Source organism: Myotis myotis, unplaced genomic scaffold, assembly GCF_014108235.1.
Source record: "Myotis myotis isolate mMyoMyo1 unplaced genomic scaffold, mMyoMyo1.p scaffold_m19_p_17, whole genome shotgun sequence".
Taxonomy (NCBI): domain Eukaryota; kingdom Metazoa; phylum Chordata; class Mammalia; order Chiroptera; family Vespertilionidae; genus Myotis; species Myotis myotis.
Genome location: NW_023416321.1, coordinates 2,580,584 through 2,601,329, shown reverse-complemented (window position 1 = coordinate 2,601,329; position 20,746 = coordinate 2,580,584). Strand labels below are relative to the sequence as shown.

Sequence of the window (20,746 nt, the reverse complement as noted above, 5' to 3'; positions counted from 1 at the left end):
ACATCCTTCCAAGTCAGGGGCACCCGTGTGCTAGGACCCAGTGGGCATGCCCACCCCCCACATGGGAAGGACTCATCCCCAGACAGGTTCACTCTGCCTCCCAAAGGCGAACGAGACGCTGGGAGAATTCGTTTATTGCAAGTACAGGGTGGGGAGGAACAGATCTGATGTCGGGGCCTGGGATGGATTGGGCACCGAGTCAGGGGAGGGAGCCCAACACCACGGACGCTGAGTAACAGAACAGGGATCAGGCAGGGAAGACCCACCCCCTGGGGTAGGCTGCTCTGGGGTGCGGGGTGCCTGCAGCCTCCCCTCCCCCCATAGACGCTCCCATGACTTCACCCCATCAGCGCAGCGCATAGGGCGCAGTGGGGGAGGCGGAGCGGTAGCAGCGGTACCCCTCCAGCGCCGCGGGCAGGAGCAGCAGGCCGCTCAGGGGGTCCTTCCGGCAGCGCCCCATGGCCTCCTTGTAGCTCAGCCGCTCCTTGGAGATGGGGTCGGTGAGATCCTTCTCGTAGCTGGACTCGTCCTGCAGGAGCTGGGCCAGCTCTTCGCTGATCATGCCGGACAGCACGGCCTGCGGGACGGGGATGCGGCCCGTCCTCTTGGGGTCGATGAGCCCCCCGGTCAGGTGCTGCACCAGCAGGTGCGGGAACACGCTCTCCCGGGGCATCCAGCCCTTCTGGATGGCCTCGCCCACCGACAGCCTCTTCTTGGTGACGGGGTCCTCGATGCCGGTGAAGGCCTTCTGGGCGTTGAGCAGCCGCTGCGTCGAGGTGTTCTCAACAAGCCCCCTCTCCATGGCCTTGTGCACGGAGTAGCGCTCGCGGCTGAGGAGGTCCACGATGCCCCCCGTGGCCGCCTGGGCCTCCAGCAGCTTCTGCCCGGTGATGGGGTCCAGCATGTTCTTGGCCATGGCCGTCTTGATGGTGCACTTGTTGTCGGTGGTCGTGTCGTAGACGCCGGCAATGGGGAAACTGTCGTCGCCAAGCCCAAAGGAGAAGCCGGGAGAGAAGGAACTGGCGCTCTGGTGACCCGGGGAGGTGAGCGGGGACTTGGAGATGATGGAGCCAATGGAGAGCGAGGGGCAGGGCTTGGTCTCCCCGGCCACGAGCAGGGCGAACTCGGAGATGGGGAGGCTGCCCTCCCGGTAGAGGTGGTACTCCTCCTTGGAGATGCGCCGGCACTGCAGGGCGGTCTCGATGGAGTACTGCTTCCCGCTCTTCCGGTCCAGGAGCACCGACTCCTCCCCGCAGGGGCCCGAGGTGGTGACCTCCTCCCAGTCGCACTCGAGCTCCTGCAGCTGGAGGTACTGGCCGCGGTCGATTATGCCCCGCTTGTAGGCCTCGTACGGGGACAGGTCCTTGCCCGTCTCAGGTTCCAAGATGCAGATCTTGGTGGAAAGGTTGGTCTCCCGCGTCTGGGTCTCCTGGTTGAGCTCCTCGCGGCTCACCCGGCTGTGGAGGTCCCGGAGGGTCCTCTCCTTCGTGTAGATCTGGTCCTTCTCCTGGAGGATGGCCGCCTGGAGCTGCGCGAGCTCCTGGCCCTGCTGGGTGGCCCGCTGCCGCTCGCCCTCCGACCGCTGGCTGAGCACCTTCGCCTCCTCCTGCAGCTGCAGCACTTTCTGCTGCTTCTGCCGCTCCAGCTCCCGCAGCTCCTGCTGCAGCCGCCTGCACCCCTGGCCCGCCTGGGCCCGAGCCTTCTGCAGCTCGGCCTCCTCCCGGGCCCAGGTCCTGCTCAGCGCCTCGGCCCTGTCGATCCGCTCCCGGAGGCGCTGCACCGTCTCCTCCCGGCCCTTCCGGCCCGCGCGCTCCCTGTTGAGCATCTCCCACACGCGGGACCGCTCGCCCTCCAGCACCCGGTCCTTCTCCACCCTGATCACCTCCTTGTAGATGGTCTTCTCCTGCGACTTGGTTTTCTGGAGGACGTCGATCTGGACCTGCAGGTTCTTGCACTCCCGGTGCAGCTCGGCCACCCGGGCCTTCTCCCGGTCCAGGTCCTGCCGCAGGGCTCCCGTGGACTCCTCCAGCGCCGGGTCCTTCTCCAGCTGCACCACCTCCTCCATGATGATCTTCTCCTGCACCGCGCGCGGCCGCTGCTCCAGCTCCTGGATCCGCAGGCTCAGCTGCCGCAGCTCCTTCTCCGCGGCCAGCTTCTTGTCGCGGTCCTCCTGGAAGCTCAGCAGGCCCTCCTGCTCCTCCACCCCGGCCCGCAGCTGCTGCACCTCCCGCTCCAGCTGCCGCCGCCGGCCCACCTCCTCGTCCAGGCTCCGGCCCAGCCGGCTGTGTTCCTCGTGGAGCTTGGGGTCCTTCTGGGTGACCACCACCTCCTGCACCACCACCTTCTCCTCGGGCCGCCTCCTCTCCAGCAGCAGGTACTTGCTCTGCAGCTCGTAGACCCGGTCCTCGGCGGCCCGCCGCTTCTGCGCCGCCTCCCGCACCTCCTGGCGGAGCCGCTCGGCCTCCTTCTCCAGGACCGGGTCCTTCTCGTGCCGCACCACCTCCTTGCTCACCGTCTTGGTCTCCACCTTGGACCGCTCCCGCTTCCACTCGTCGCGCTCGCCCTGCAGCCGGATGCGCTGCTCCTGGGCCCGCCCGCTGGTGTTGACCAGCTCGTTGAGCTGAGCCTTCAGGCGGTCGATCTCCCGCAGCACCTCGGGGCTCCTCTCGTGCTTGACCACCTCCTGCGTCACCTCCTTGTACTCCACCTGGGGCTTCTGGGCCCGCAGCACGGCCAGGTCCGGCAGCAGCCCCTCCACCTCCCGCTCCACGCGGCTCCGCCTGCTGGCCGCCTCCTGCAGCTCGGCCCGCAGCCGCGCGATCTCCCGCTGCGTGTCCGGGTCCACCTGGAAGACCTCGCGGACGCGCTCCTGCAGCTCCACCTTGGGCTTCTGCTTCGCCTCCGCGCTGTACTGGCCCTGCAGCTCCTGCAGCTCCTTGGCCAGCGCCGCGTTCTTACTCCTCTCCCCCTCGAGGAGGCCCCGCAGCCTGGCCGCCTCCTTGACAAGGCCTGGGTCCTGCTCCACCTTCTTGGCCTCCTTCACGATCACCTTGGGCTGCACGCTGCGGATGGCCCGCTCCAGGTCCCCGATGCGAGCCTGCAGCTCGGCCACGGCCTGCTCCGCCCTCTTCCTCTGCGCGGCGTCCTCCTCTATCTGCAGCCTCAGGGCCCGGGCTGCCTTCACCATTTCCAGGTCCTTCTCCACCTTGACCACTTCCTTCACCACGACCTTCTCCTTCACCTGCGCCTCCTGCTGCTCCAGGGCCAGCAGCTCCCCCTTGAGCTGCTCCAGCCGGGCGGAGACGGCGGCGTTCTCGGCCCCCAGGTGCTGGATCTCCCCGCTGAGCTGGGCCGCCTGGCTGTCCAGACCCGGGTCCTTCTCGATCTGGGTCACCTCCTTGGTCAGCAGGTGAGGCTGCATGGCCTTCCTCTTGCTCTCCAGCTGGACGACCTTCTGGGCCGCCACCTCCAGGTCTGCCTGCAGGCCGGCCCGCTTCCTGCCCTCTTCCTCCACCTGGGACTTCACCCGGGACAGGCTGCTCTCCAGCTGGGGGTCCCGGTAAAACTCCACCACCTCCTTCTCCTCCAGCCTCTCCAAGGGCCGCTGGGTCCGCAGCTGCAGCAGCCGGTCCCTCTGCCCCTCCAGCTCGCGCTGCACCTGGGCCACCCGTTTCCGCTCCTCCTCCAGCTGCGACTTCAGGGCCTCGGCCTCCCTGCCCGCTTGGGTTGGGCCCTCAGAGCCCTGCTGGGCCCCGTGGGCCACCCGGATGTCCTCACTCAGCTCCGTCTGCAGAGAGAGAAGAAGGGGAGAGCACGGTGGAGGGCAGAGACCCTCCTGCTTCCTGAGACATCCTCCCCAGGAGGTTCTGGGAGGTGGAGCTGAGACCTGAGGTGCTTGGATGCAGGGTTTAGAGGGGACCCGTCCAGCCCAGGACGGCAGGATGCGAAGCAGCGTCCGGGCCAAGTTTGCAAGGAAACGTGTCCCCTCCCAACCTTTCCCCATTCCCCGTCCCTCCGGGCTCCCAGAAATGGGTCCACACCCCCCTGGGGGATGCTGGGTCACCCCTCTGGGTAGGAAAAGCTGGCAAGTCCCTCGGGGGGAGGAAGACGCTGGACCAACAGCTGGCCAGGCTTCCTCGTGCAGGGACGGAACGGCCTCCGTACCTTCTCCAGCATCCTCCTGGCAAACTCCAGCTGGTGCAGCTGCTCCTGGTGCAGGGCCACCGCCTCCGTGTAGGCCTCTGTCAGCTGCTTCTCCTGGGAGGCCGAAGGGAGGGCAGAGGGCCCGTCAGCTCCGCCCGAGGTCAGCCCCTGCCCCAGGCCAGCTCCCACCCGAGGTCAGCTCCTGCCCGAGGCTACAGAGCTGGGCCCCACCTCACCTGGGTCTGGATGCTCTCCTGCAGGGGAGCCACTCGGGGTCTCTTGGGGGCCGACCCCGCCTGGCTGGGCTCCAGGGAGCAGCGGTAGGTGTCCGCCTGCAGCACGTAGTCCTGGGCAGGGAGGAGGGACAACAGGCTGCGGTCAGGAAGGGAGGCTGGGGTGGGACCGCAGGGACCGGCAAGGGAGGGGAGGGGAGGGGAGGGGAGGGGAGGGGAGGGGAGGGGAGGGGAGGGGAGGGGAGGGGAGGGGAGGGGGGAAAAAGAGGGACCCACTGGGGGAAAACTCACCTGGAGCGCCTCCTGCAGGTCCTGGGAGAGGCGGGACACCGCGGCCCTGTCCCGCTCCCGGCCCTGGATCTCCCGCAGCAGCCTCTGCTCAGAAACAGGCGAGAGTCAGGGGTCAGGTAGCACCACGCACAGGACTCCCCTCCAGCCAGTGCCTCCAGCCAGCGGCAGGGCAGGAGGGGTCTGTGGGAAACTGCCTTTCCCTCCCCGGACCCACCGTGGCTGCGGCTCAGGCATTTCACCCCTCCCAGCCTATTCCTCAGGCCTCCAGGCCACTCGCCCTGACCCACAGTGTCCCGCCGAGGGCTCCCAGGGCACTGGCTTCACCAAGCACTCACAGCACCATGGCCTGTGACACACGCCTCCCGCCCGCCTGAGCTGCCCAGGGCCGGGCTGTCAACCAGCCCCGGGCTCATGGCCAGTGCGTGGGAGGGACAACCGGGAGGAGGAGGATGCAGTAGGAGTTGTGACGCCAGGAGCATAGAGCCCACCGCCCACCGCCCACCTCGGGCCAGATAGCCAGGGGCTGGCTGTTCTGGGGGAAAGCAGAGCATTTTGGGGGTGTGGGGTGGTGCTGGCCCAAGGCCTTTGTGGGGGCTTCCGGGTACCAGCCCCCCAGGCGGCTCTCCCAGTGGGAGAGGCTGCCAGGGAGGCAGATGCAGCTGAGGCCCCAGCTCTGGGCAGGGGTCTGTCCTGGCCCCCGGCCCCCTCACCTTCTGCGCCTGCAGCTTGTAGGCGATCTGGCTGGGCCCGTCGCTCGGCCGCACCTGATTGGGGGGCAGGTGCTCCAGCCAGGAGCTCAGGTTGTCCCTGCAGTTCTTAAACTGCTGGTAGGTGAGGCCCGCATCCTGCACCGTCTTCTCCCTGCGGAGGCCGAGGCCGGAGCAGGTGAGAGCTGCCCTCTGGGGACAGGAAGGGGGGCTCGGGGGAGGCCTGAGTGACCACCATGCTGGTCCCCTGACGCTGGCCCTGTGCTGGAGCTGGGCCTGCACAGACGGACCCCACAGTCTGCCAGGCACCACCTGCGGGGCGTGGGGAGCAGGAGCTGCTATTACCCCATTTTCGAGGCGAGGACACTGGGCCTCAGAGAGGTGAAGTCACCAGCCCAAGATCAACCGCAGCTGCTGCGCAGGGTGGGGGCGCACCTCGAGCCTGGCCGGCCCAGCCACTCACCGCAGGTCCAGCTGGTCGCCCACGGCGTGGTAGCGGTCGGTGAGGGCCCGCACCTGGCGCTGCTGGCGCGGCAGGTCCTGGCAGAACTCGTGGAAGTTGTTCTGCAGCGCGCCGCACGCGTGCTCCGTGGCCTTCAGCTCGCGGTGCAGCCCCAGCACGCAGGCCTGCTGCTCCAGCAGCTCCCGTCGCCGGCGCTGGGGGGGAGGGGACACGGGAGGTGGGCCTTCTACCCGCCACCTCACCCCCAAGCCTGTCCCGGCTCTGACCCCTCACCTGCAGCTCGCCGACCCTCTCCTGCAGGGCGCCCGGGCCGGCGGGCAGCGGGGCCTCCTGGGCCAGCGCCGACTCGAAGCCGCGGAGGACCCTGTCCGCGTCCTGGATCTGCCGCTCCAGGCCCAGGGCGGCCTTGGCTCTGCACAGGGGAGGCCGAGGGTCAGGCACCCCGTCGGCCGCACCCCTGCTGCCCGCCCAGCCGGCCGGCCCGCCCCTCGCCCCCCCCTTGCCCCGCAGCACTCACTTCTCCCCATAGAGGGTGCAGAGCGCCTGCACGTCGCTGTACTTGTTCTTGACGTTGTTGAGGGCCACGGGCAGGTGCAGGGCAGCGGGGCCCACAGGCCGCGCGGACAGGAAGGCCTCACACTCCTGCTGCGCCGCCTCCTTCTCGGCTCCCAGGCTCTGCAGCTGCTGGGCGGTGCCCTGGGGTGGGCGGGGCCGGGGTCTGTGCTCTGGGCAGGTGGGTTCCCCGCCCTCCTGCCGGCCCAGCAGGTGCCCCCCCCCCCCACTTTTCACTGTGCAGTCAAGTCCCAGGTCACACAGCCATGCGAGCAGCACGGGTCCAAATTAAAAAACCAAACCCTGCCCTAACCGGTTTGGCTCAGTGGATAGAGTATCAGCCTGCGGACTCAAGGGTCCCAGGTTCGATTCCGGTCAAGGGCATGTACCTTGGTTGCGGGCACATCCCCAGTAGGAGGTGTGCAGGAGGCAGCTGATTGATGTTTCTAACTCTCTATCCCTCTCCCTTCCTCTCTGTAAAAAAATCAATAAAATATATATTTAAAAAACAAAACAAAAACCAAACCCAGACAGTGTACTGGTACGTGAAAGGCCAAAACCCACTGCTCCCCCCCCGCCCCCCCGCCCGGGCTCCCGCTCCCCCTCAGGTGCGAGGACAGGGCCTTCCCTGTGAGCACTTCCAAGCAGTTCCTTTTTTTATTTTTATGTTTGTATTGATTTTCAGAGAGAAAGGGAGAGGTAGATAGAAACATCAATGATGAGAGAGAATCATTGATCAGCTGCCTCCTGCACGCCCCCTCCTGGGGATTGAGCCCGCAACCTGGGCCTGTGCCCTTGACCGGAATTGAACCTGGGACCCGCAGCCTGCAGGCCGACGCTCTATCCAAACCAGCGAGGGCCGGAGTAATTCTCCTGTTCACACACTCTGCCCTCTCCAGGGAGGCCCCTCCACCCCACTCCCTGCCTCCCAGGAGATAACACCCCAAGATGCTCCGGGCTTTCTTGCTGCCCTGGGGCCCTCCCAGGACACATCCAGGGCCTTGACGTCAGGCCCGACCCTCTAGAACCTTCCCCGGGCCTTACTCCACTTCACCCTCCGAACAACCAGATGAGCTGCATGTTCTGTGCCTCATGGTGAGGAGAGGTTAAGCGAATGGCCCCGGGTCAGAGCTGGTCAGCGAGGAGCCAGGCAGGACCCGGTCTGTGGACTCCTGGGCTGGGCATTCCCTTCCTCAGCCTCAGCCTGGGTCCCGTGGCTGCCCCTGCACTTGCCTGACTTAGTTCCTGCACCCCCAGGGCAGGGCCACCCCTTACTCCGCTGCCCGCGCTCACCCACCTGGTGGCTTCGCATGCGGCCCTCCAGGTCCTCCAGCGGGGCCGCGGGGCTCAGCGGGGCCCGGGCCCAGGCCAGCACCTGCCGCTCTATCTGCCGCAGGTCCCCGTCCAGCCGCGTCATCTGCGTCAGGAGCTTCTGGGCCTGCGGGTCAGCCGTGGCCGGGCCCGTCGGAGCTGGGGGCACAGGGGCTGTGAGGGTGCAGGGCCCACCTTGCCTCTGCCCATCTGCCCGAGGGGCTCCTCCCTGAGTGCCCGCAGGGGCCCCATGCGTGCGGGGTACGCGGGAAGGGGGTGGGCAGGGCCTCACTGAGAGAGGGACTGGCCCAGGGACTTGCCAACAGGAGATGGGATCCCCAGAGCAGACCTCCCTAACCCAGGGCCACCACTGCCCCCCGCCCCCGCCCCGCCAGCCCTCAGTACCCTGCTGGCCAGGCCGGCAGGGCTCTGTAACGCTGGCCTTCAGGCGGCTCTGGACTGTGGCCAATTTCTGCTTCAGGGCCTGCAGCTCCGCGGCCAGCCTGGATGGAGGAGGAGCTCAGAGAAGGACGCCCCTCCTCCCTCGATCCCCCAACCCCACACAGACGCCAGGCCAGGCGAAGGCCGGGCAAGGCCTCAAACCCCACAGGGCCAGTGTGGGCCCGCAGCCTGCCCCTGCCCCTGCCCCTGCCCCGGCATCTCCCCAGGCAGACCCACTTGGAGGCCCTGGTCACAGCCGCAGGGTCCGGAGCTGGGATGCAGAAGCAGGCGGCCGGGGCACGCTGGGTCTCCCTGCCCGCGCCCTGCACCACCCAGGTGTGCGGGTCAGTGTTGTCCACCAGCGTGTACCGCTCGCCCCGCAGCAGCTGCACCTGGGAGCAGGGGGTGGGGCTCAATTAGGTTCAGGGGTGGGCCGAGAAGGGATCAAGGCCATGATGGGGTAGGGGCTGGGGACAGGGGCCGGTGGGGGGCCAGGAGCTAGGGCACGGGCAGGGGTGGTGGTGGGAATGGGTAGGGGTGGGGCGGGGCGGGCTGAGCCTGTACCTCTCCGGTGTCCCAGTCACAGATGCTGTCCACGTGCAGAGGCTGCTGGGGCGGGTTCCTGCGCTGCGGCAGGGGGGCCACCTCCTGGCTCCGCCGCTGCAGGTCCCCAATGGTCTTCTCGGCCGCGGCCAGCTTCTTCTCCTCTGCCTGTGGGGTGCCGAGCAGTGGGGGGTCAGGCCAGGCCCCCCAAGAGAGCCAGGGACCTGGCCTTCATGAAGAGGGTCTCTAGGTCAGCAGAGTAAAAGGGGCCCCTCCCTGGGGCCTGGACCCTGGGGTCTGCTGGGCAGAGTTGGGGGGCGGGGGGCTGCCCAGAGCCATCCAGGCCTCAGCGTAGGAGCGGGAGGGGCTCAGCAATCCTGGAGGCCCTGTCATGTCACAGGTGAGGAAACCAAGGCCCAGGGAGGGAAAGAGTTTGCCGGTGACGAGAGCGCCCCCTCCTCCTGCCCCCCAGACCTGGGCGCGGGCAGGATAGGCACCGGGAGGCGTGAGGCCCAGACACACAGGCAGGCTGACTCCCAGGAGCCGGGCGCAGGGGCTGGTGGGGCTGTCTCACCTCCAGCTGATGCAGCAGCTCAGTGGGGGCGCCTGGGGCCCCCCCAGGGGCAGGGCCGTACTGGGTGTCCAGGCTGGAGCTGAGCTTTGCCAGGGTCTGGCTGACGGAGTCGGCCTCTTCCTGGAACTGAGGTCGGTGGGTGTGAAGCAGAGCCCAGGGCCCCCGCTGCCCGTTAACCCCGCAGAACAGCTACCTGCCGGCCGGCTCGACCCGAACCGCCACGGTCCCCGCACTGCCGGCCCTTCTCCCAGGCCGCGGGCCGTTCTACCTGAGGGCTCTGCCCGCGGGCACTTGTGGTTCACTGAACCTCATCTCCTCTCTGAGCCCGGCCTTGTCCGGAATTCCTGCCCAGGTGAAGGCCGCTGCCTCCGCCTCCCTCCAGCCCCAGGGGGTGCTGGCTGCGACCTGGGCTGGGACCCGGGTGGGTGCCCAGGATGGGTGCCCAGGAGGTAGAAGCTGGGGATGTGCTTTGATGATTTTTTGGGGTGCTTTTTAAAAAAAAAAAATTGGAGAGAAACATGGATTTGTTGTTCCGCTTACTGATGCCTCCATGGGTTGACTCTTGCTTGTGCCCCGACTGGGGATCCAGCCCACAATCTCGGTGAATTGGGGTGAGGCTCTAACCAGCTGAGCTACCCAGCCAGGGCCTGGGGATTTACTTTAAAAAAACACCCCAGCCGAAACCGGCTTGGCTCAGTGGATAGAGCGTCGGCCTGCGGACTGAAAGGTCCCAGGTTCGATTCCGGTCAAGGGCATGTACCTGGGTTGCGGGCACATCCCCAGTGGGGGGTGTGCAGGAGGCAGCTGATCGATGTTTCTCTCTCACTGATGTTTCTAACTCTCTATCTCTCTCCCTTCCTCTCTGTAAAAAATCAATAAAATATATTTTAAAAAAAAATAAAATAAAATAAATAAAAATTAAAATAAAATAAAAAAACACCCCAGCCCTGGCTGGTCTGGCTCAGTGGATAGAGCGTCAGCCTGCGGACTGAAGGGTCCCCGGGTTCAATTCCGGTCAGGGGCACGTGCCTGGGTTGCAGGCTCGATCCCCAGTAGCAGGCGTGCAGGAGGCAGCTGATCAATGATGCTCTCTCATCGTTGATATCTCTCTCTCTCTCTCTCTCTCTCTCTCTCTCTCTCTCTCTCTCCCCATTTTCCTTCCTCTCTGAAATCAATAAAGACATATTTTTTAAAAAGAAACGCCCCCCAGCTGGGTGATACTGAGGAACTCTTGTCGATGGGGCGACATGGTGTTGTGGTTTATCCAGAAAAAGAAAAAGGAAGGAAAACGCCTTGGCTTTTGTCTCTCTCAAATTTGGGGTGAAAATTACCAAAAAAAAGTTCCTGTTGTACATTAAATCAATGTTTCTCAACACTTCTTACTACAGTGGGGCCTTGTCTTACGAGTGTCCCAACTAACGAGTTTTTCGGGATACGAGCCGTCTCTCGGCCGATTTTTTGCTTTGAGTTGTGAGCTAAAATTCGGGTTACGAGCCAGCTTCAGATACCCCACCGCTAGCTGGCGCAGCGAACGTCACAGTGAACGCCACAACATCAGCACAGCATCACATGTCTCACTCGTTCACTTTTTGATTTGACGTACGAGTAATTTGAGTTACGAGCTCCGTCACGGAACGAATTAAACTCGTAAGTTAAGGCCTCACTGTATTGTCTTTTCTAAGGAGGTGTTTATTGTAGACATTTTTTCTGAATTTCCCCATCACCTCCATGAAAGTTTAACACCACAGGCAGGTTGTCTGTCCGTCGTGTGTGTCTGTCTATGGTTTAGACATAAAAAGAGCAACGCCTTTTTTCACTCGTAAGAACCAACTTTCACTGCCTTGGGGCGTTTCCCTGTAGAGAGCGCAGGTGTGACATCACCTTTCCCCGAGACCTGGTCACAGAGGCACCTGCCCTTGTCACGAGCTGCCTTGCCTCCCGCAACGCGAGAGTCCTGTGTCTTCTCCAGGCACCTCTGTGCTCCAGCCGGGCCCTGGTGGCCACCCCCCCACCCCCCCCACCCCGCGTCTCCCGGCCCCGCCCCCCCGCCCGCCGCTCACCCAGCGGTAGTCCTCCACGTGCTGCAGCTGGCTCTCCTGGCAGATGCACAGGTTCAGGAAGTTCTGCCACTCCATCTTCAGGGCCTCCTGGTGGACCTGGGACAGCAGCACGGAGCCCTCGGACCCTGGTCGCTCCACCGCCCACCGCCCACCCTGCTGGCCGTGTCTCCCTCCCCTCTCCCAGCCTCCCGGGGGCCCTGGATGGAGGGGCTCTGGGCCGGGCACCTGGATGGGCCCCACGGCCGGGTGCCCGAGCTCCACCATGCGCTCCCCGTCGTCCTCCAGCTGGTTCACGCACTGCTCCTGGCTCAGCAGCTCGTGCTGCTTGAAGTGCTGGGGAGAGTGTGGGGGGGAGGCAGTGAGCCTGAGGACGCCCTTGCCCCCCCCCCCCGCCCCTCTCTCCCCCCGCTGACCTCGTATTCCCGCCGCACGCCCGCAGGGTCCGCCATGAGGTCGCTCCAGTCCTGCTGCAGGATGCGGTGCTGCTGCTGGGCCAGGGCGCTCAGCTGGCGCGTGCAGCCCTGCAGGTGCGTGTACAGGCTGCCCAGGCTCTGCCCGCGCCACGCGGCCACCTTCTGTGCTCGGAGAGAGACGGGCACCATCAGGCTGCACCCAGAAACACTGGCCCATCGAGGGTGCAGGCGGCCAGGCCCGCCGGCTCCGGCCCACCAGCCCGGCCCTTCCCCCTGCTCACCAGTAGGTCCCGGTATTGGTTCCGGATGGAGTTCGCATCCTGCCTCAACCAAGGGGAGAAGATGCAGGCCCGGTGAGAGGCGGGTGGAGGGGCGACCACCCCTCCTGGGCCGACGGGGGAGGCCCCCCTCTCCTCCCCTCACCCCAGAGGCCAGCGGGCTAGCCCGGGCTCTGATGGGAGAAGGGGCCGGGGCTGGGGTGCGTGTGCGGAGGCTCACCCACCGGCCCCACGAGGTTCCGCAGCTGCTGCCCGTAGGCGTCGATCTCCTTCTGCAGGATGTTGTGCTCGGCGACCTGCTGCTCCAGCTCCGCCATGCCTGGCCCGTAGGGCCCCTCGCGCACCTGCTTCTGCAGAGGAACCCGCCGCTCAGCTCCGCCCGGCCTGCCCTCCCGCACCCCACCAGCAGGTGGCGCCGCAGAAGGTGGGCGAGCCAGGAGGATATCCTGGGTGAACAGCTGGCGGCTCACCCTTGGGGACATGCCTTTCTCCAGTGGCCCTAGTTGAGGCTTTGGCATCCCCATGACTGCGGTCCCCGAATCCCACTGGTCCCCAGGGTTTGGGTCTCAGCCTCTGAGAAGTCTCCGGCTCTGCCCTGCCTCCTCCCGGCCCCGTCTCAGCGCCTCCTGCCTGCACACCTCCAGCTGTGCTCCGGAAGCCTGAGCAGGCCCTGCTCTGCCCATGGCCCCTCACTGTCCCTTCACTGTCATCACCGCACCCCTTCTGTTGTGGCATCAAAGCACAATTCCTCACCCAGGGTGAGAGTTGAGGGTGCCCGTGATCTGGTCCTGCCTGCCCGCCCAGAAGGCCCCACTTCCTCTCACGCCCAGGGTCCTCTCCTCACCACTTCACCCCAACCCAGCCACGCCTTTCCACCTCTCCGAGGCCTCTGAGCCTCCTCTTGCAGGAAGTCTTCCCTGACTGCACTGTCTCCTTGCTCTCTCCCTTCCCAGACCCCTAACCACCTCCAAGTCCAAGCATCCTGTGGGGCCCCTGATGACACTCTGCACTGCTCTGATTACTGCTGGGCGTGACTTCCAGCTCCTTGAGGTGTCGCCAACATCGGGGATGACCCCTGACCTGTTTCTGCTCCAGCACCCGCGCCCAGTCCACCCTAGGCCCCACGTTGGGCGGCAGCACCATCTTCTCGTACAGGGCGCGGTACTCGGCACACTCCTGGGTCACCCGCTCGTGCAGCTGCTTGATGCTGCCATGGAGACACAGCGGGTCAGGGCTGGGCCAGGGGCTCCCCCGGGACCCCCGCCGCCTCCATCCTTGAGCCCAGGCCCCTCCGCTCACTCGTTCTCGATCTCCTCGGCCTGTGGGTGCTTTAGCCGCCGGGCCTTGTCCACGTCCAGGAAGAGGTCCTTCAGCAGAACCTCGGCCTCCTTCAGGCTGCGGCCGGCCTCCTGCCGGTGCTGCAGGGCCTGGCTCTGCTCACTGTTCAGCCGGTCCTGCGGGCGGGGGCGGGGGCCGGGGGATGGCATCCTCGCTGCCCGTCACTGCCCCTGAGCCCCACCCCGAGGAACCCCGCTGCACGGGCCAACACTGGAGCCCACACCGGCAGAGGGACAGCTCAGGGCATCCGTGGGGCGAGCTCAGGGACGCCGTGGAGGCCTGGGCCCTGAGCCCCTCGCACCCCCCCGCTGAGAAGTGCTGAGCCGTCTTTCCCACCGTGTTCAGGGCGTGGCCAGTGAAGAACAAAGGTCGCCGGTCTCATCTTCACCATGACCAGGGGACACGCCAGGCCGTGACAAGGCCCTGCCACGCCGCACGCCCTGCCACCTGCCCCCGGGCCTCACCTGCTGCAGCCTCTTCTGGGTCTCCAGGATGTCCCGCTCCACCTGGTCGGCGTTGGCCTGCATGCGGGAGATGAGCAGGGCCAGCTCCTGCGTGGCAGCGCTAGTGGGCGGTGAGCAGAGGCAGCAGGTTGGAGAAGGCCCCCCTGTTCCTTTGGGCAGAGTGTACCACGGGGTGGGGTCCCCTGCCTCCCTGGCCCCGCCCCGCCCTACAGCCCGCTCGCAGCCCGGGGGGGGGGGGGGGGGGGGGAAGTCCAGGACCTGGGGAGCTCTCCTGTTCCTGTGAAGACTGAGGAACTGTCGGGGTGGGGAGAGCTGCCCCCAGTTAGGGATCAGAAAGCACGGTCCCGGTGTGTGGGCAGTGAGCTCCCACCCCGCCCAGCTCCCTGCCTGGCGGGCGGCCAGCAGCCCAGGGAGTGAATCACCAGCTCAGCCGCTAGCACCTGAGACAGGACGGCTGGGCCTTGGGAGGGGCCGTTGGACGGGCTGGGGGCTGGGAGCAGCAGCAAATCCCCACCCCCACTTCCTCCCACCCCAGCCCTGTCTCTCCCCCTGCCCCCTGCCCCCGCCCCGCCCCACCCCGCCCCAGGCTCTGCCTATGCCCAGGCTCCATCCAGAGGAGCCACACAGCACTGGGGCCTGGTGGGGGCCAAGAGATTCCCAGGGCACCCCAACATTTTCAAGATTTGGGGGTTCAGAGCCCAAATTGGGACCTGACTTGTTCCAGGTCACACACCCAGGAGCTGACTGAGCTTGAACCGGGTTCTCCAGAGTCTTTTCCGTGCACTCACCCAGCAGCCTCTATGGGGCGCCATCTGCATACACTCACCCAGCAGCCTCTATGGGGCGCCATCTGCATACACTCACCCAGCAGCCTCTATGGGGCGCCATCTGCATGCACTCACCCAGCAGCCTCTATGGGGCGCCATCTGCATGCACTCACCCAGCAGCCTCTATGGGGCGCCATCTGCATGCACTCACCCAGCAGCCTCAATGGGGCGCCATCTGCATGCACTCATCCAGCAGCCTCTATGGGGCGCCATCTGCATACACTCACCCAGCAGCCTCTATGGGGCGCCATCTTCATGCACTCATCCAGCAGCCTCTATGGGGCGCCATCTGCATGCACTCACCCAGCAGCCTCAATGGGGCGCCATCTGCATGCACTCATCCAGCAGCCTCTATGGGGCGCCATCTGCATGCACTCACCCAGCAGCCTCTATGGGGCGCCTTCTGCATGCACTCACCCAGCAGCCTCTATGGGGCGCCATCTGCATGCACTCACCCAGCAGCCTCTATGGGGCGCCTTCTGCATACACTCACCCAGCAGCCTCTATGGGGCGCCATCTGCATGCACTCATCCAGCAGCCTCTATGGGGCGCCATCTGCATGCACTCATCCAGCAGCCTCTATGGGGCGCCTTCTGCATACACTCACCCAGCAGCCTCTATGGGGCGCCTTCTGCATGCACTCACCCAGCAGCCTCTATGGGGCGCCATCTGCATGCACTCACCCAGCAGCCTCTATGGGGCGCCTTCTGCATACACTCACCCAGCAGCCTCTATGGGGCGCCATCTGCATGCACTCATCCAGCAGCCTCTATGGGGCGCCATCTGCATGCACTCATCCAGCAGCCTCTATGGGGCGCCTTCTGCATACACTCACCCAGCAGCCTCTATGGGGCACCTTCTGCATGCACTCACCCAGCAGCCTCTATGGGGCGCCATCTGCATGCACTCATCCAGCAGCCTCTATGGGGCGCCATCTGCATGCACTCACCCAGCAGCCTCTATGGGGCGCCATCTGCATGCACTCACCCAGCAGCCTCTATGGGGCGCCATCTGCATGCACTCACCCAGCAGCCTCTATGGGGCGCCATCTGCATACACTCATCCAGCAGCCTCTATGGGGCGCCATCTGCATGCACTCATCCAGCAGCCTCTATGGGGCGCCATCTGCATGCACTCACCCAGCAGCCTCTATGGGGCGCCATCTGCATACACTCACCCAGCAGCCTCTATGGGGCGCCATCTGCATGCACTCACCCAGCAGCCTCTATGGGGCGCCATCTGCATGCACTCACCCAGCAGCCTCTATGGGGCGCCTTCTGCATGCACTCACCCAGCAGCCTCTATGGGGCGCCATCTGCATACACTCATCCAGCAGCCTCTATGGGGCGCCATCTGCATGCACTCATCCAGCAGCCTCTATGGGGCGCCATCTTCATGCACTCACCCAGCAGCCTCTATGGGGCGCCATCTGCATACACTCATCTAGCAGCCTCTATGGGGCGCCATCTGCATGCACTCACCCAGCAGCCTCAATGGGGCGCCATCTGCATGCACTCATCCAGCAGCCTCTATGGGGCGCCATCTGCATACACTCATCCAGCAGCCTCTATGGGGCGCCATCTGCATGCACTCACCCAGCAGCCTCTATGGGGCGCCATCTGCATGCACTCACCCAGCAGCCTCTATGGGGCACCTGCTAGATCCTTGAGCTCACTCTGGGGCTGAGAGGGTCAAGCAGAACTAATAGAAGGAAGAGTGGGCCAAGCCTCAGGGGCACGGCACCTGTAAGGGCACCGTCTTGGGAAGGGAGACCGTCACAGAGCTGGGCTTTGACCAGGGGTCAAAGACAAGCCCCCGGGCAGAGGGCAGAGGGGTGGTGCAGCAAAGACCAGTCTGAAGGGACTCTGGCCACACAGCCTGAGTTTGATCCTTCTCATCCTTGTGCTGTGTGGCCTTGGGCAAGTTACTGAACCTCTCTGTGCCTGAGTTCCCCACTTGTACGTGGGGCTTTAATAGTATCTGCCTGGCTGTGTTGTGTTACGAGAACGAATCCCTCTGGAGTGCCCAGTGCAGAGCCTGTGCAGTCGTCGCCCCGGGAAGTGCTGGTTTCTATCCCACGGGGATGTCGCGTGAAGGCAGGCGGGTCAGCTCTGTTGGGGGGCATTCCCAGTGCCTGGAAGTCTCGCACACAGTGGGGTGCATAGCGCACGCTGACAAATGGACTGAATGGGGGGTGCAGGGGGGGGGCGCTGCAGCCAGAGGGCGGGGCCATGTGGACAGAGGTGAGGCCAGGAAGCACTGCCCTGAGGCTGCCTGGGGGCAGGGTGGGGGGCGGGGAGCTGTGGGTCCTGAGCCCGGGCACCCTGTCCTCAGGCCCAGCCTCCCACTCCCGCCAGGAGGGGCGCCTCCACCTGGGCAGGGCTCAGAGCCCCAGGGAGGACAGGTCACCCCAATGAGAGACTTTAGTGCCATCTTTCCCGTCCGCCCAGAAGCCCAGGCTCCGTGTTGTTGCCTTTGGCCCTGATCTCTATCGGGATAATAGGTTTGTGTCTCCATTCTGTCTCCGTTCTATCTGCACGCCCAGGACCCCAGGTAGCTGCCCCTCCCCCGCAGGGGGCTGATGGCAGAGCAGGAAGCATGCCAGCAGCCCGCAGTGCAGATCCCGGGGAGCCTGGCTGGGCCCTGCAGGGAGCGGGTGAGCCACGCGGGGCTCTGAGGGCCCTTCCCCTTTCCCACAGCACCCCCTCCAAACAGTAAGGGCATCACCCCAACGCTGTGACCAGACCCTCAAGGCCTGAGGTGAGAGCCTCGGGGGAACGATGCACCCTACCCCCCAGCTCCCAGCTTCTCTGGCCTCAGGCCTCTGCCCATCCTGTGCCCAGGTCCTCAGGGTCATCCCAGCCCAAGCAGAGCCTTGAGGGCAGAACTGGGCATTCCTGCCTCCCAGTCTCCAGCCTCCCAGTCTCCCAGCCTCCCAGCCTCCAAGCCTCCCAGTCTCCCAGCCTCCCAGTCTCCCAGCCTCCAGCCTCCCAGCCTCCCAGCCTCCCAGCCTCCAAGCCTCCCAATCTCCCAGCCTCCCAGTCTCTCAGCCTCCAGCCTCCCAGCCTCCAGCCTCCCAGCCTCCCAGTCTCCCAGCCTCCCAGTCTCTCAGCGTCCAGCCTCCCAGCCTCCAGCCTCCCAGCCTCCCAGTCTCTCAGCCTCCAGCCTCCCAGCCTCCAGCCTCCCAGCCTCCCAGTCTCCAGCCTCCCACCTCCCAGCCTCCCACCTCCCAGCCTCCCAGCCTCCCAGCCTCCCACCTCCCAGCCTCCCAGCCTCCCAGCAGGGAAGGCAGCTGCTCAGGCCCCATGTAGCAGAGCAGCCTCAACTCCTGGCCCCCAGCCCCTCCTCCCACTCCCTACCCCTGCCCTGAGAATACGAGGAGCCCCAAGCCACCCCTAGCCTCTTGCCAGGGCTGGAGCTCAGCCTCAGACAGGAAGAGAGTCCAGCCCCCAGGCCCTTTGGCCTCGGGACACCGAATGCCAGCACTGGGCTGGTCCTGGCTCCGGGCTGCGCCTCCAGGTGGCTGGGACGCCTGGGTCCGGCACCACCCACCGGCCCCATCCCGGCTCCACTCACCGGTTGTGCTTGTTGGGGGAGCCCTTGGCCGGGGAGCCCTTGGGAGACCCCTTCCCCTGGGCGCCTTTGCTCAGCCCCTTGAACATGGTGGTGGAGGCAGGTGCTGGCTCAGGCTGGGCTCGCGGGCGGGCGGGCGGGCGGGCGGGCGGGCGGGCAGGCGGCGGCGGCGTGTGTCCTCCTGGCGGCTGGCTGGGCTCTGCGAGGTGGGGCGGCGGGGCGCTGGGAGGAAAGGCAGTTTCTGGGAGGCCCCTCTGGCAGGTGAGGCCCGGCTGCGCACGCACCCACCCTGGCCCACACTCACGCCCACTCCTGCACAACCAGTTTGGGAGGAAAGGGCAGAGCCAGAGGGCGGGGCGCCGAGCCTGCCCAACTGCCAGAGAAGGTTTGGACTTGTCACACCCACAGCCCGGAGGCAGCCAGCAGGTCACGCCCAGCTGGGGAAACAGCTGGGCGCAGGAGGGACAGGGCTCCAGACGGACGGACAGACGGACGGACACATGGGCAGACGGGGCCTCAGCGCTCGGACTCGGGTGAATGAACACCTGGGGCAGCGCAGCCACCCGCAGGGCTGCCGGGTGCGCTCACCACAGCCATCGCCGCCCCATCCCCCACCCCGGTGGGCGGGAGGGTCCTGGGTCTCCACTTACCACCCAGGCATCCAGGGCTCACTCTGTGGTTTCTTCTGACTGATGGGAGCCAGGGGCACTCACCCCAGACAGCTGGCACATTTTAAAAGTGGGCACCACCAGCAATCATGCCCCCCCCCCGCCCCCCGTCTTCCTGGCTGTCTGTGACTCCAGGGCCAGATACAGGAGGACATGCATCACTGGGACCCTCCGAGGGTCTCAGACCAGCTCCAGAGGGACCAGGACTCCCCTGGACCCTCCCCCAGGACCCCCGTGCCAGCCCCCAGTGCTGCTGAATGAGCCCCCAGAACCCACTGCCCCCAGGTCTTCCTGCCTCTCCCGTCCCGTCCCCAGGAGCGGCCTGGTGGCTTTGGGAGTCGGATGGAGTGGCCGGTGGCCGCGCGGATTATTGGCCTGTCCTCCCAGTGAGTGCCGGGAAGGTCATCTTGGGAGCTGCCTTCTTCTGGGGGGGGCCCCAGCGTCTTCACAAAGGGAGGGCCCCCATTTCCAGGCCCCCGTGCCACTGGCCCAGCTCAAGGCGTCCCTTCTACCGTTTTGGTGGAAGGAGGGTTGAGGGCAGTCACACGGGCTTGGCGCTGGGACGTCCTGGCAGGCCTCGCGGAGGGCAGGGAACATGGGAGAAGACAGAAGGGTCTCAGCAGACGGAAGACCAGGGCCGAGCCTGACGCTGGCCACATGCCCCAGGGGACACAGCAGGCCCGAGGCCCTGGAGAGGGGACACCGCGTCACCCACCCTGGAGGGGGCGGGGCTGAGCCTGGCAGGGGTGGGGGCGGAGGTGAGGACAGCAGGAGGCCTGCGCAGGACAAGGAGCAGCAGGGAGGTGAGTGGTGTCCATGTTCGGCTCCCACCTCTTGGTGGGGGAGCTGCCTCGGCCCAGCCCCTCCCCCCCTTGTTCCTGGGTGACAGTTTCCTCTAGCCCGAGCAGCACGCCTGCAACCAGCCGTTCTCGGGAAGGGCCCATCTGCTTACATGACGGTAGGGTCCAGGAGCCACCTAACCACAGGCCTCTCATCCCAAGCCAGTCAGCACACGCCCTTATCTGTGAGATTAGGCGACGCCCGGCGGGGAGAGCCAGACTGCAGAGGCAGCGTCAGCCCACGGTCCGCCTCCCTCCCCGGAGCCCAGGCCCTGCCCTCGGAGGCAGTGGTCACTGAGGTGGGGGCCGGGGTGGGGGGTGGGGAGAGGGTGTCCACACTCCAGCCCCGGGCGTGGGAGCGGCCAGGGGAGAGAGAGGCTGCGGCCGGTGGAGGCGGTGGGGAGACAGACCGGCCGAGATCTGGATCATTGGATCTTGGCCTCCCTTCCGCAGAAAGAAGCCCCCCGGGAAGAAACGAGTGCCCCGGGCCTCGCACGCCGGGGACGAGGGCTGATTCACGGCGAGAAAACGAGCTGGATTCCTGGCGGGACCGTCTAATGCCGAGCGGACCAGAGCCCAGCTCCCGACAGGCCCCGGCAGCGGACAGGAGCCGCGGCGCTGAGGCCGCCCCGCTCTCCCAGGGAGGCTCCTGCTCAGGCGGCCTGGCCCCAGGGACAGAGGAAGGGCACAGGGTTTACATACGTGAGGGGAAGAGATGTTCGTTAGTGAAGGCGGCACACGCAGCCCCGCGGGCCCTGCGGCTCCTGAGCACTTGCAAGGCCACCGGTGTGAGGTGAGGGGCGCTGTCCGTAAACCTCACACCGATTTCAAAGGATCCGTATGAAAAGAGGATGTAAAATACCCCAAGGTTTTATTGATTGCATATCAAAAAGATATTTTGGCTAGTTCAAAGAAATGTCTTTTATTTATTTTAATAATTCTTTATTGTTGAAAGTATTACATATGTCCCCTCTTCCCCCCATTCACCTCCTCCAGCCGCCACCCCCACCCCACCCCCACCCGGCCCC

General features: G+C 65.6%; 1 protein-coding gene across 4 annotated transcripts; it reads right to left on the bottom strand.

Moving 5' to 3' along the window:
- Positions 1 to 87: 87 nt before the first annotated feature.
- On the bottom strand, positions 88 to 18,371 carry EVPL (envoplakin). 4 transcript variants are annotated; one of them, XM_036338884.1, is made up of 22 exons: positions 18,215 to 18,371; positions 13,812 to 13,911; positions 13,309 to 13,463; positions 13,090 to 13,216; positions 12,234 to 12,359; positions 12,013 to 12,051; positions 11,732 to 11,893; positions 11,544 to 11,651; positions 11,319 to 11,414; positions 9,259 to 9,384; positions 8,706 to 8,852; positions 8,379 to 8,533; positions 8,106 to 8,203; positions 7,687 to 7,874; positions 6,355 to 6,533; positions 6,111 to 6,249; positions 5,838 to 6,031; positions 5,378 to 5,528; positions 4,668 to 4,751; positions 4,380 to 4,490; positions 4,165 to 4,257; positions 88 to 3,787 (listed from the first exon to the last, which is right to left on the bottom strand). In XM_036338884.1, the coding sequence occupies exons 1-22, from the start codon at positions 18,298 to 18,300 to the stop codon at positions 347 to 349; spliced, it is 6,105 nt and encodes a 2,034-aa protein (XP_036194777.1). In that variant the 5' UTR covers positions 18,301 to 18,371; the 3' UTR covers positions 88 to 346. The 4 variants fall into 4 exon arrangements, with proteins under 4 accessions (XP_036194777.1, XP_036194779.1, XP_036194778.1 ...); XM_036338886.1 differs by having other exon boundaries at positions 7,687 to 7,859; XM_036338885.1 differs by having other exon boundaries at positions 8,379 to 8,527.
- Between the last annotated feature and the right edge of the window lie 2,375 nt (positions 18,372 to 20,746).